General features: G+C 46.2%; 2 protein-coding genes across 4 annotated transcripts; one reads left to right on the top strand and one right to left on the bottom strand.

The window, feature by feature from the left end:
* Positions 1 to 4921: 4921 nt before the first annotated feature.
* Positions 4922 to 11196, bottom strand: TMEM38A (transmembrane protein 38A). 2 transcript variants are annotated; one of them, XM_085211956.1, is made up of 7 exons: positions 11058 to 11196; positions 10472 to 10572; positions 9167 to 9323; positions 8481 to 8665; positions 7799 to 7886; positions 7566 to 7683; positions 4922 to 7013 (listed from the first exon to the last, which is right to left on the bottom strand). In XM_085211956.1, exons 3-7 carry the CDS (start codon positions 9310 to 9312, stop codon positions 6795 to 6797), a joined length of 756 nt encoding a protein of 251 aa, XP_085068082.1. In that variant the 5' UTR covers positions 9313 to 9323; positions 10472 to 10572; positions 11058 to 11196; the 3' UTR covers positions 4922 to 6794. The 2 variants fall into 2 exon arrangements, with proteins under 2 accessions (XP_085068082.1, XP_003213369.4); XM_003213321.5 differs by lacking the exon at positions 10472 to 10572 and having other exon boundaries at positions 11058 to 11191.
* Positions 11180 to 13476, top strand: SMIM7 (small integral membrane protein 7). Of its 2 annotated transcripts, XM_085211958.1 has the most exons (5): positions 11418 to 11549; positions 11627 to 11668; positions 11753 to 11805; positions 12073 to 12163; positions 12732 to 13476. In XM_085211958.1, the coding sequence occupies exons 1-5, from the start codon at positions 11524 to 11526 to the stop codon at positions 12745 to 12747; spliced, it is 228 nt and encodes a 75-aa protein (XP_085068084.1). In that variant the 5' UTR covers positions 11418 to 11523; the 3' UTR covers positions 12748 to 13476. The 2 variants fall into 2 exon arrangements, with proteins under 2 accessions (XP_085068083.1, XP_085068084.1); XM_085211957.1 differs by lacking the exon at positions 12732 to 13476 and having other exon boundaries at positions 11180 to 11443; positions 12073 to 12122.
* The last annotated feature ends 112 nt before the right edge of the window (positions 13477 to 13588 follow it).

Below are 13588 nucleotides of genomic sequence, written 5' to 3' on the forward strand. Positions count from 1 at the left end.
GACCGAGCACGAAGGCAAATAGACCTTTATTCTGCCTTTGTGTAAACTCATGGGCAAAATGGTATTTCTAGAGAAATGCATATTGTCTCCTTGCTCTATTTATTTATACTACTATTATTTGGATCTCATTCATAACAGATGGATGATTATGTTTTTTGGGCTGTAGCCATCACCAGGGCTAATCCTACCTATGAGGAATCCAGTGAGCCTTGTGTGGAGGGGCTGCCCAGGTGGGTGGAGAAATCCACACAGCTGAATAAGAACGGGGTAGGGACAGATGCTGACCCAGCTGAGGCACTGCTGGCACAGCTTCCCAATTACCTCCAGGGAAGAAGGCACAAAGAAAAGCAGCCTGCCAACACTTCTGTGTATATTAGACTCGTCCAAAGAGGACAGAGATGAAAATCATTTTAGAACATGACTGTGGTGGGCCTGAGAGCTCCTGTAGTTGTGTTCTATGTGATGTACAGCACATAATGAACTGAGCTGGCCCTGCCCAGCCAGGCCCTCAAATAAGATAGAGATGGCTACAGCATAGGATGTGTATGAATTTAAGGGGGTGATAGGACTGAGGAAGGAGTGTGGATTCTGAGAAGACAGAAGAGCAGTGCTGCAAAACCTGCTTTTCTAATTAGCGTTCAAGCTGCTACCTCTGTGACAGAATAAAGCTGTATATAAAGTACAGCTCACAAATGAAGCTACAGGCTTTGCTCCTGAGCACAGCAGTGTCACCACAGTGTAACAGCTTGCAGACTCATGCAGAGAGCACCTGATGCATTTAGCAACTTTAGGACATTTCAGCTTATTTACCTGAAAAATCTGAGCTGACAAAGACTCAAGTCAGGCTGGAGGGCTGGTGAGGAAGAGGAACCATCGTTCCATGGAGCAGATCTTTGTGTGTGTCTGGGCTGAAGCTCATGCTGCCCTCTGGACCTGCTGAGTTCCCAGTTGAGACTGCTCTTTAGTCAGGAGGTGATTGACAGCAATGCATACAGTTAGCAGTGCCTGTCTCCAGACAGCTGTCTTGTCCTTTTTTTTTTTTCTCCCAGGAAATCTTGGGGAAATTTCAGCTATTTTGACAGGAACAGTAGGAAGTGGTTGACTATCTGTAATGAGATGCATTCTGGAGCATCTCTCTGTGTTCGGAGAGGACTGCTATCTCTATAGCAACTGGTGCTTGTTACCTGGTAGAATCCCCATGGTCTTTTCTGAGGTACCAGGTGCTGTACACAGCTGAGGTGCTTTTGTTGGCTGCCTTTGTCTGTTCTAGGAATACTTCCCTCTGTGTTTTAGAGATTATTTTAGAGATTTTATTTAGTGGTGAGAATGTACCTTACTTGTTTCATATAAGGTTTAGGCACTCAGGTATTTACAGAAAGTTTCTTGACACCCAGGATCATGGCTATTCCCTTTCACAGTTTCCCTTTGTCAAATGGTGCAGGCAGAGATAAGAAAATAGACCTCCCAAGGAGCTGAGTTCATCAGTTTCTCTTGAAGTCAGATTGAAGGGGCTGCTGTCTATCCCTGTCTGTATCCCCTCTGTATCCCTCTGGCATACAGAGTAATAATTAAAGAAAAATTAGTCATGTGTGTTTATGTAACAGGCTCCTTTTGCACACAGTACTTGGCTAGATGTCTGTGAAGATTAATCAGGTAAGAAGAGATTAACCGACATCTTAATCTATCATAAATCAAACAGGGAGATGAAGCCTCTTATTGCAAGAAACTAACATTACTGAGAGCCTTCCTCAGGGTTTAGCCATCATCAGTCTCAATCTAAATTAAGTCAACTTCAGGAGTCTGAAGTGCATTTTTAGACTATTTTTCAAGCCTCTGTGATCAAAACCAGCGATGTAATGGAGGAAAATGTCAGCTCCATTAAGGTTGCTTAAAATATACCGTGCTGGAGAGGTGACAGCAGACACAGTCTGGAGGATGAGGGTGATCAGTGACATCCAGGCAAACCAAGAATGGAAGATAGTAACAGAGAAATATGTAATAATGCTTTTTGTTCTATCAGCATCAAAACAACACTGGAGCCGTGGCAGCACTCTGCAATGTGCAGTTTGTACTTCATGCTGCATATACCTGTCATTAGTATTGATGACAGCAGTCCTCATCACCAACAAATCCACTGATTCAAGCAGTTGGTTACAGTTGGAGCAGAAGTCCCCAGTTAGCAGTCATTTTTGGAAAGTCAAGTTTGCCAGCATCACTGAGCAGAATCGAGGACTGGGCTAATTGGAGGAGAAACAGCTTGCTTGCTGTAGGAATGCAGCGTGTTACTTTCTGGTGAGCAGGGAGTTTCTGCAATTTGCAAATCAAAACCAAACAAAATCAACCAACCAAATCTTTTCCAGAGCCATTCTGAATTTCCTTAGGCTATAAAAACGTTTAAGCCTCTAAACATATCAGACCTGTTTTCCTGCATTCCATGTCTACAGCTTACCTGTATCCTAAAGGTAAGATGAAATCACTATCTCATACTGATTCTTCCTAAAGGATTACAGGCTCTCTAAAAATCCTCCCTGCATTCTCTTTCAGAACATAAAGGAAACAGATAAGTGTCAAGAAACCCTCAGTGGTACTTCTTCCTTGGAGAATGTGTGAAAAATGCAAATGCTGGGCATGTGTGAAAGGGAGGCCAGACTCAAAGCTGCTCCTGAATGTTGATCTTAACACTATCGGAGTGATAAACTTCTCTTCTTTGTCAGAGATGTCGCCTCAGAGGTGAGTAGCAGCTGTGAGTCACAGCGGCAGTGCAGGCTGTGTGGATGGGAACTTGTTTTCTCACAGTCTGTTCCGTGAGCTGCCATCCCCCACAGCTCCCTCAGGCTGCTGTCTGCAAGGACCACGCAGGCAGGATTGAACTCAGCTGGGAGTAGTTCTGTGTGCGCCTACCGAGTGAGGGCTGCACTTCTGGTTTCTGTTGAAATCCAAACCCATTTTATTAGCTCTTCCTACAGAAGAACAAGAACACAAGTCCCTCTAGCTTGGCCCTCTGTTGGCCTTGCCCTTTCTCACACAACGTCTTTACATAGCAGTTTTCTCCTTTGGTCTCTCAGGTCCTTTACTGTGAATAATAATCTACGTTTCCTACGGTTTTTTATTATTATTATTTCTTTTCTACAAAGAGCAGTAGAGCTTTCCCTGTCTGCAGAGCTAATTGCAATGCTGAAAGCTGTAGATGCTGGTTTGGCTTCTGTTTGCAAAAGAAAAGGGAAACCTGTCAATCAACAAGAAATGCTGAGAGCAGCAAATGAAACACTTCGCTTTTTCCACTGGGCAACTAGGGCCTCTCTCAGGATTAAATCCCTTGCTAAATTTAGCTACATCTCACTAGAGTTAGTATCAGGAGTTATCAGAAGGCAATGACGTCTGTCCTGTGGAAGTCTAAGCCTTGGCACGCACCTCTCATACCCTGTGCTGCAGCAGTTTGGAGCTGGGAACATTCTGCACAGCATGGCACACTTCAGACGTGGCAGGATTTCTCAAAGCACTTGAAAGACGTACTCTCAGCTGCCTGCTCTTATTATTCTGTCTGGGTCCTGAGCAAAACTTGTTCATACACTGAAATGGACGTCATGGGAGAGCAGAATGGTTAAGCCATGTGAAACATTACGCTGCTTTTTTTTTTGTTCTTAATATGTGTAAGACTTGCACAGACCCTCTTTTCTATTGGTATTAAATCTCACATTCCAAAGCAAAGCAACTTAAATTCTCAACTGTTCTGGTAAGGAGTACTAATTAACATTTTCAGAGTTAGATTTGAGGAAACATAAGTGAAACCCATCAAAAATCAATAGCCCTTTGCACGTCCTCATTGAGTCATCCAGGCAGGGAGCTCCTTTGCTTTTTGTGGCATGGAAGCAAGTTAACTAACCTGCTGGGAAATGCCCAGCTAATGTTCTCCTTCCAGCTGGAGGAGAGCCTTAAGGAAGCAGCATGAACTGGCAACTGAGAGCTTCCCAGACACATAGAAGCCGCATTGAACCCTGTGCCCCTACAGCATGAGTTAAAAAGAAGTTACTTCTGAAAGAAACATCTTTGCTAGCTGGAATGAAGAAGGCTTGCCTGAAATTGTACCACAGGTTACCAGTGCTGAGCCATGGAAATTCAAGAAAGGTTCCTTATCTCTCACTATGAAAGGCTCCACTAAATGAAAGTTGTGACCTCTCTTTGTGGCAGTTGTCTTCTTGATACTAATCACATTCCAGATAAAGAATCTTAAAGGTGCAGAGCTTTAATTTTAAGGTATCTCAGAATATTTCTCCTATCTATTCTTGCTTAGCAGCTATGATTTTACTCAACCAGAGGTACTGTGCTAGATCACAGAATGGTTGGACTGGAAAGGATCTCAAAGCCCACCTGGCCCCAAGCCCTGCCGTGGATTGGTTGCCACTCACCAGATCAGGCTGCCCATTTCTCAAGCACGTCCAGGTCCCATTCATTCAAAGCATTTTTGGTGTGGTTTTTTTTGTTTGTTTGTTTGTTTCTTTCTTTCTTTGATTGTTTTAAGTACAAATACTGAAACTCCATATAGATAAGCTAGAACTGTGTTTGTCTGCAGATTTATACATACCTGTCCCAAGTGAATGGCCTTCATCTTTTAGTCACAAAAGGAAAGGCGGACTCAACAGGTACAAAACATTCCCCTTTGGCCTTTATAAGTTAGTTTCTTTATATCCCTCCCTGAAGTCTTAGAAAAGCTACTTGACAACAAGAGCAATGGTATTTTACCATACTGCTTCCAACTGTAACATGCTCAAACATACTTGTAGGACATGGCAAAGTCCAACCAGAATCACTTTGTCCTTGGATCAAGGAAACTTCAACAAGATCAAGGAAGGTGTGACCTCTAAGACCAGCGAGAGTAAAAGAAACACACGTCAGTTCCTCAAATGCCACTGGACAATCAGAGTCACTTCACAATTTTTATTTTGTTAAGGGCTTTTATATAACAAATTTCCCCTTGAATCAGACATCTCATAAACCATTCTTTATATGCATGTCAGTGATACACCAGGTTTTTGTAGACCAGTATTTGCAAAACCAGACTGTTGTCAGGTAGAAGCTGTTTTTTTCTGGAGGGAAACTCACAAAGTTAAGGCACTTTAAGAACCCAAACCCACGAATCACTTGACCTCTTTTACTGGCTTTTTATCTGGTTGTATACAATAATTCTTTTTTCCATAATTAATATCAGAGTTTCAATTCTGGAATAGGGACACACACACAAAAAAACCCCACAAACAACCAACAACAACCAAGCAATGACTGTTCTTAAATCCTTCAGTTTCTATTCCTCATTGCAAGGTGACAGCAGCAAGCCTTACTGCTAGGGATGGTGACACACTGCTTAGCTGAAAGCCCAGCACTACACCCCCAAGCACACTTTTAGCACTGCAGTGATCCTGGCCATTAGTGATAAAAAACCGCCTCAGAATGAGTTAAGGTCTCCAGGGCACTATGCTTAAGATGACACTTTTAAGAACAAAATCAGTTACAGGAACAGCTTCAAACTAATCTGAAAGCCAGTATTCGTTAAGCAGAACACGAACAAGCTGACTGACTGCTCCCTGAGCCATGCAAGGCATTTCACATTCTCCTTCCCTCACTGGGCACAGATCAGTAGTTTGGCAAAAAGGGACCTACAAAGGAAACTCTGTTTCTTAAGCTGGCGTTCTCTTATTAGTCCATTAAAGTACTTTTAATCAGCTGGTGTGAAATCTAGTTCTTCAGCCTTTCTAACTTACTTTAAGAATATAAGAAATGTCCTCCTGCGTACAGTAAGTGTTCAGGCTGCCCACCAGCACACCAAAATCACTGCTTCAAGCACAACTTAGGCCTGTACTTAGAAGTATCCAATTCTCCTGATATAAAGATGCAAAGATTTAAAAAGCAGTTCAGGTCCATTAATTAGGTGCCCTGACAGTTATAAATAAATAGTAATAAATACTTATTTACACTCACATACTCTTCTTATATCCCACAGGATTACAAACAAACCAAAAAACATGCTTCTTTCTCAAGTAAAGACAATCAGGTTTGAGGTGAAACACACAATTGCTAACAGAGCAGCATCACTACTAAACAGTTTAAAATAATAACAGTACCAATAGATAGCATTTAAGAGCATTTTACAGCTTCAAAGGTCTTGCAAACAAAGTGTTAGTTAAGAAAGTGACCATTCATTAAGAATCAGAGGGAACTTGGATGAGAAAAATGTAATTTCAGAGTAGAATTTGGCCAGGACACCAGAGCTGATGTCCTTATTGCATATAGAATGTCATGTTATTTGGAAACGTGGCAGATGCAGGAGCTGGGAAAAATGAATCAGGATTATAACAGACCATTTAATTTCCTTGAGCATGAAATCCAATTTCCACATTGATTGTGTCTAACGAGTTTGTTGTTCTGGTAGACATCAAAAAGGTCAATGAAAACTCACAGGAACAGTTGTGGGAGCACAAACCATTACCACCATTCATAAATAAACACAGTGAGAGATGATGCATCATAATTGCTGACAGTTGGGAACTGGCACCCATTTATCATCCTGGCACAAATCTGTAAATCCCTGAAAATATGATCAGAATAGAGAGATAGAGACCAAGAAGCAAGGAGCAGCACAGAGAGCACAACTGAAATTCAGGGAATTGCCTGGCAGTGTCTTCACTTCCACCTCTCCTCTGAAGTCCGTGAGAGGACTGGAGGATAAAGGAGACTGCAGGTGGCTTTGAGACACAGCTCTGGAGGAATTTTCTTGGCTTGTTTACTGTTTGGTTGCTTTTTTATTCAGCTTTTTTTGCTTTTCGTTTCCTCGTGCCTTCATTTAGCTCCTCTTTTGACTTCACAGGAGGAGGTGGCTGATAGGAAGCCTCGTGGGAGTGCCCATGCTGATTATGATGGCTAGTGTGTCCGCTAGAAACAGAGCCAAAGAAAACTGGGCAGATGAAGCCTTCCACTGGAGCAAAAGGTGAGGCGTGAGAATGAGTTGCCGTCATGAAAACCTGCCATGCAACAGTGGACAGAGTTAAAGACCACATACACCAGCTGTGAAGGACTAACTAGTAAAGGACATCCTACTTAGCACAGGTAAGTGTCCCTGTTGCTATGTAATCCAAGGCTGCATCACAAGGATCTTCTACCACTGAAAATAACATGGAGAATTTAGCCTGTAATTTCCTGAGCAGATCTTTCCTGGTACGTACAGCCAGTGCCTTCCAAAGTGGCTTAGTAAGGTTATCAAATCTAGATGCAAGAATTAGTCCTAGTATCTCATTAATGCTCTGCAGAGTGCTTCATTCTCAGCACTAGCTTTCCAGAAAATAACACTTTCAGGTTTTCATTTCATTGTGAAGTTCATCATGCAGGAATTCCACATGGGCAAATACTACAAGGAAAGTTAGGAAAGCCCCTATCACCAGAACCCACTGAACAAGAAAGGAAGCAGCATTCCAAAGTCAGTATTTCAATTTAAACTGGTGAACAGCCCCCTCTTAATTCTATACCCCTTCTCTGGTTCCGTAGATTTGTTAGCAGCAGGTCTGCTGTAAACTTACCTTGCAAACTATCATAAACATGGTGAAAAAGAAGATGAGGTTGGCTTCAGAGACTGGGAGCCAATGAGTTTGTTGCAAAGTGAAAAGAACTGTGCCATACAGACTGGCTTTTGTAGGGCTAGAAGAGAAATAAAGAACTTATCTTGAAGGTTTGTATACTTTGTGTCCAGTCCTGAATGGTTCTTTAAATTTTATTTTCAGTCTGACATAGAACATACAGGCTAGTTACTTACAAAGACATGTGAAGAATTTCATTTGTTTCTGGCTTCCAGACCCCACGCAGCAGTTGCTCAAAGTTAGACATCAAGGCAACACCAGAACCTGTGGAATAGTAAAAGCAAACAGCTAGAACTGCCACACCAGGAGAGAGCTCTGCTGGCTCCTCTAGATCCCCACAGGATAAGCACAATGTAACGGGAAAGTGTGACATCCATCCCAAAATTAAAATAAAGTTACCCTAAAACAACAGAGCAGGCAAATGCTTTCTAGAGTTCTACAGTGTTTCCTGATGCTGGAAAAAGGCATTTGCCTCTGTTCCATCTACTGATGCACAAATGCTTACTGCAATTACAAAACTAAGGGGAAACTGACTAGACTGTTTCAACACTGAAAGAACTTCCTAAAAAGACACAGGCAAGGACAGAGACAGTAGAACGTGGGAGATGATAAAGAATTACTGAACTCCGCACCCGTAAGTGACTCCCAGTTCTTCATGTCTCCGATGACTCATTTGACAGCCATTCTGTGAGTATGAATAAATCTGTGTTCTAAGGAATGTGATTAATTGGGGCCAGCTGAACACATCCACTATCTAGCCTGGTCAGCACTGAGTGACGTGATGACCTCAGGCTTCACTTGCAGATTCTCCCCTCCCTCCCCACAGCCGTAGGTGCATTGGAGTATCCCAGGTGTCACCTTTGACCCATCCAGTAGCCATCATGATGAACCAGCCGTGGTGGTATTGGTGATGAGCATGGTGGACCCCGGCCGCAATTTTGCGAACTCTGACTACCTCCTTCATAGCCACAAAGATGAGTTTCACAGGCAGAAAGCTAACACACTTGTAGAAGAGGTTCATGGGGCAGAAGAATATCAAATACCTGGAACAAAACCACAAGGAGCTTAAGGACCCATTTGTTTATCTTGACCTGGGATTAATAGAGAAGATGAGGAGTACTGTGTAGTTAGCCTAAGTTACGTCAGAGAAAAGGAAATGTTGGTTCAGTCACCTAAAAGCACCCAAAATGAAAATGTCCCCAAATCTTCAGTGTGCCACCCTTCTGCTGTGAGCCGTCAGTGCAGCACACGCGGATTTTGCGGTTTGGCCACAGTTCAGCTGTGGCAGCTATGAATAGAATCGTCCTGCAGAGGGTTGGTTCCCACTCCTATTACCAACACATCAGACAGCTGGTCAGAGAAACTGCAAACTAGATCTAGAAATACAAAAGACTCGGACTGCTTCATTGCACCTCTGCTTCCCCCAGCAAATTCTAACAAGACAGTACACGTGTGTCCCACACAAATGGAATGCCTCCCTTCATGCAGGGAGGTCCTGCACACAGCCAGCAGTATCGAGTGCTTGGTAGCTGAGGAGAACTCACCAGACTGCTGTGGCCAGGATGACACTGGAGTTGTTACTGAAGTACTGAATAGGTGACTCTCCGAGCAGCAGATCAGCGAGGATGTAACTTCCAAAGCAGTGGAGCATGGCACAAAGCCAGGAGGCAAAAGGACTCTTGCGAGACATCTCCACAGCTCCTGTGAGTAAATTCTAAATGAGAAGGTGCATTCACCAAAGAGCTAAGAAAGACACTTGCTTTCAACGTGCTCCAACAGGACACGAGTCAAAGAAAAGAGCTTGTAAAATAAAATGGCCAAACGCACACTCTACAAAGCCTAAACAAGTATCAGATACAGTCGGGACGCGGTGCGTGCTCACAGCCTGCAGGCCCCCACAAGGTTTCATATGAATGGAGCCATTAGAAGTTTAGCTCCTGCATTTGCTGCTCCTACTGCAATCGGAAAGAACAATTCTGCCCTCAAAATTGACGCTTTTTTTTTTTTTTTTTTTTTAAGTCTTAAAACAAAATGCATACTAGTACCATTCTCTCCACTGCTTCAACCTAGGTGCCCTCTAGAATTCATAAGCAATCTGTTCAGCTCTTTCATTCATAAGATAACCTGTAAAATAGAACAGTAATTCTTAATCTTCATATGAATGAAAGGGATTTGAGGATTCTTCACTGCTACTGTGGTGGTTTGCAAATACCCTCCAAGTTCAGAAAATACAACTAGGTATTTAAACGGCTTTACTGTTGGGGAATACACTGTGATTTCTTCCACAGCCTCCCACTGCCTGGGGGTTTTGCTTGCTGTTTGATTCCTCTCATTTTCACCCCCTGCTGTGCTTCTTGGAGGAAATTTCACAAGAACATCAGTTCTGTAAGATTGTTTCATCTCCTTTAACTGATACCAGAGTCCTTTGTGCAGCGTATCAGATACCAAACTTTGTTTGCTACGCCAGTAACGGGCAGATAAATAATGCTGAAATGTTACATCCACATTACTGACAGTCATCCACCTTGAGCAGCAGCGTGAGCTAAAACTAGGACTGCTGATACCATTCCATCCCCACCGACATCTGAACCGGCTGAAGGGGCAGTGGAAGCGAGACAGCTGCAACTGCCGTGATGTGAAGCTCATCTACAGGAACCCAACGGTTACCTGAAGGAGGAAAGTTATTGACATTTTTCTTCGGCTCCATTAAGTCTCACTGTCTTCCAAGGAGGAAAGGGGACGTTACCACCCTGACCCTCATTTGCCATATGGGAGCCAGGCGAGAAGCTTGCTGCAGCCTTAGGCAGTCTGAGGGGATTATGGGCTGACATGTTTGGAAGAAAAAATACCTTCACTGGGGTTGGCTGTTACTGCACGGCTCAGAACTTAATGCTGGAAGACAGCTGTAAGGGATCAGGCCTCGAAAACCCGGCACTCCTTTTACAGGGAGCTGAAATAGAACAGTATGCTGCCGCTTGTACAGCGCAGCAATCTGACAACGGGGGGACTCCAAAACAGGGCAAAGCGGGTGGTTTTGCCTCGTCCGGCGGGCAGCGACACCGAAACCGATCGACGGAGCACGGAGACGCACACGGCGTGTAAACGCAGCGGGGAAGGCGGCGTTCGGCGGGGACCGAAGCACAGCAGGCGGCAGAGCCGGCGGCTCCGGGAGCTGCGAGCAGCGAGAGCGGGACCGAGCGGGGACGGACGGGGAACACAAGAGGAGCGTTCAACTGCGGCCTCTCCGAATATAAATAGAGGAGCGCGGCCACAGAAACAGAACTGACAACGGAGAGAAACGGAACGCCGAGCGCGGGCAGAGCAGCGGCGACAGGAGCTCGGCACGGGGCGGTCAGAACTCGGCACAGGCGGAAGGCGCGGCTGTGGCAGCTCCGGAGGTTCCCCCCGCGCCCCGCAGCGCTGGTCCGCACTGACCTGGCTCGTACTTGAGGTAGAGGACGGACACGATGAAGTAAGCCGCGTCGAAGAGCGGGAAGACGGGCACCGAGGCGAAGGCGGCCGCCAGCTCGCCCAGCTGCAGAGCACCGGGCAGCTCCATGGCCGTACGACCGCTGCGCGCTCCGCGCTCCGCGCTCCCCGCCGCTCTCCCCGCTCCCCGCCTCCGCACGGCCGCCCCGCCCCGAGGGCTGTCCCGGGGCGCGGCCTCGCTCCTAGCGGGCGGCCCCGAGCTCCGGGCGGTGGCCCCACGAGGTGCGGCGCTCCCCACCCGCGCTGTTCCCCGCCGCGCCGTGCAGCCGCCGTCGGAACGCGGAGCCGCCGCCCCGGGCTCGGCGCGGGCGCTTCGGGACCGGCGGTGGGAGGTGCGCGTCGGGATCGCGCGTGCGCCGCGACCGCGGGCAGAGCGCCCGCCTCTTCCGCTTCCGGCGCCGGGACCGCCGCCATGCTGGGCGATCTGCTGCTCTGCGGGTAGCGGGCCGGGCCCGGGGGCGGGGGGGCTGCTGGGGCCCGGCCGCATCTGACGCGCTCTCTCTGTCTCTCCTCAGAACGCTGCTGGTGAACGCCGGCGCCGTGCTGAACTTCAGACTGTGAGCGGGGATCGGGGCGGGGAGGGCGGCGTGGCAGCCCCGGGCCCGGCGCTGCGCGCGGTAACGGCGCTTCTGTTCCCGCAGGAGGAGGAGAGACGCGGAGGGCTTCGGCGAGGGGGCGAGGGAGCCTACGACCGGTAACGGCCCGCGGGGGGGAGGGGTGGGAGCGGGGAGGAGCGGCGGCTGCGAGGCCTCGGGGCGGCGCCGGGCGGCTCTGCAGTGCCCTCCGTGCGGCCGTTCGGGCGCTGCCCGTGGGTCGGCTCTGCTGCATTTAAATGAATGAATTTTGTTCTCTGACTTTTTTGTACGTCTGCGTTCCTTATATTTCTCAGCTAGTGCTGAAACGCGACCCTCTGCTGCATTGGGTATTTTTCACATCTAAGATTTCTCCTCTTGGCTTTTAGGTGACAATATCAGGGAGTTCTTGCTGAGTCTTAGGTATTTCCGAATCTTCATTGCCTTGTGGAATGTCTTCATGATGTTCTGCATGATTGTGTAAGTAGAGCCGTGCAGCACCTGGCATTTGTTCGTCTGAAGCCACATAATGTTGGTTTTTTCTTGTAAGTGTATTTCTTTTCTGATCTCTCTCCCAACTTCTCGCTGAACTCTTGTTCCATCATTAGGCTCTCATTTTGCTCATCTGCTTTGATCTTCCAAAAAATAGTGGCTCACCTCATTTTTTGCCAATGCGGGCACGTTTAATGCATGAGAACCTCTCTGACAATGTACAATTGTTTTAGGCTTGGATATGACATCATTTAATTCAGCACCTGTAAATGCAACGCAGTGTAAAGTAAAGGATGATTTTCATTTGGGGAGGGGAGGGAAATAATGCCCCGTAATAAAATGAGCCATGAGAACAGGCTCTGGAAACTGTGGATTGTAGTTTTGATAGGCAGACTGGCAAAATTCCTGTTTTTCTTTTTGCTGCTGTAGCCCTTCAGTCTGATGTATGGCAGAGCAAAACCAGTGGCAGCAGTGCGGCAGCGTTCTGAGCTGCAGTGCTGGTGTGGCTGTTGTGCTGTAGGTCTCTCATCTGCTTTTTTTCTGTCGCATCCACCAGGTTATTTGGATCTTGAAAGTCATCCACAAACACGTCTGGTAACCTGGAAGAGACTTTTGGCTGCAAACATAACTTTTCTATCAAGTAAAAGATTATAATGCTTTCCACGTACAGCCCTGCGATTGTGGCAGGTTCTTCAGCCCGAGCTCCGTGGGGCAGCACAGCACACAGCCCCCCCCTGCTGCGTAACACTGGGGGTGTGCAGGGCTGCGTGCTGCAGGGCAGGGAGCCTCCCAGCCCCCGAGCCAAAGGCTTCGAAATAAAATAATTTCAACTTCACTAGGAGGAGAGAGAGAGAGAAAAAAAAAAAAAAAAGCCAACTTGAAATTGTGTTGCTCAGCATTGGGTGCCTGATGTGCAGTGGATTGTGGCTGACTGAACCCACAGCCGTGCAGCTCTGCGCCATCCTCGCTCCATCCCTGCTGTCACCGCGCTGTGGGTCGCGTGGAAGTCACTTCGTTATTGTGAAGCTGAGTAAAGTATCGATGTAACTTGGAAAAAAGAAGTCGTTTTCCCCTCACGATTCCATTTTTCTTTGGAGAAGTAGATATGGGCGTCTCAAAAAAGGATTCTCACTTTTTTCCCCCAACAAATTCATTTTTAGATACGAATTTCAATGTAAGGGTTTTTTCCTAAGCAATACGTAAGGGACTTTGAACAGAAAAATATCTGTAAACCTGAGGAAGTTTTGGGATCATTTTGGATTTGGTTGAATAAAAAAGTTCTATTTAAGGGTAAAAGTAAATTTAATGTTGTGTTTATTCTGGTAAGGAGAAATTAATTCAATATTGGTGTTTTTTTTTGAGAGATTTTAATTAGGCTCTAACTTTCAGTAACTTGTAAACCCAGCTTTTTGT

This window comes from Meleagris gallopavo, chromosome 30 (genome assembly GCF_905368555.1).
Source record: "Meleagris gallopavo chromosome 30, MGAL_WU_HG_1.1, whole genome shotgun sequence".
NCBI lineage: Eukaryota > Metazoa > Chordata > Aves > Galliformes > Phasianidae > Meleagris > Meleagris gallopavo.

What these genes read in the sequence shown, in the direction of transcription:
- SMIM7 (XM_085211957.1), top strand. Translation starts at nt 11,180, where the DNA reads ATGGCCGTACGACCGCTGCGCGCTCCGCGCTCCGCGCTCCCCGCCGCT. An exon ending in TTCGGGACCGGCGGTGGGAG is followed by an intron (nt 11,444 to 11,626) that starts GTGCGCGTCGGG and finishes GTCTCTCCTCAG; the next exon opens with AACGCTGCTGGTGAACGCCG. An exon ending in GCCGTGCTGAACTTCAGACT is followed by an intron (nt 11,669 to 11,752) that starts GTGAGCGGGGAT and finishes CTGTTCCCGCAG; the next exon opens with GAGGAGGAGAGACGCGGAGG.
- TMEM38A (XM_003213321.5), bottom strand. Translation starts at nt 11,181, where the DNA reads ATGGAGCTGCCCGGTGCTCTGCAGCTGGGCGAGCTGGCGGCCGCCTTC. An exon ending in ATCCTGGCCACAGCAGTCTG is followed by an intron (nt 8,666 to 9,166) that starts GTGAGTTCTCCT and finishes GTTTTGTTCCAG; the next exon opens with GTATTTGATATTCTTCTGCC. An exon ending in GAAATTCTTCACATGTCTTT is followed by an intron (nt 7,684 to 7,798) that starts GTAAGTAACTAG and finishes TTTCTCTTCTAG; the next exon opens with CCCTACAAAAGCCAGTCTGT.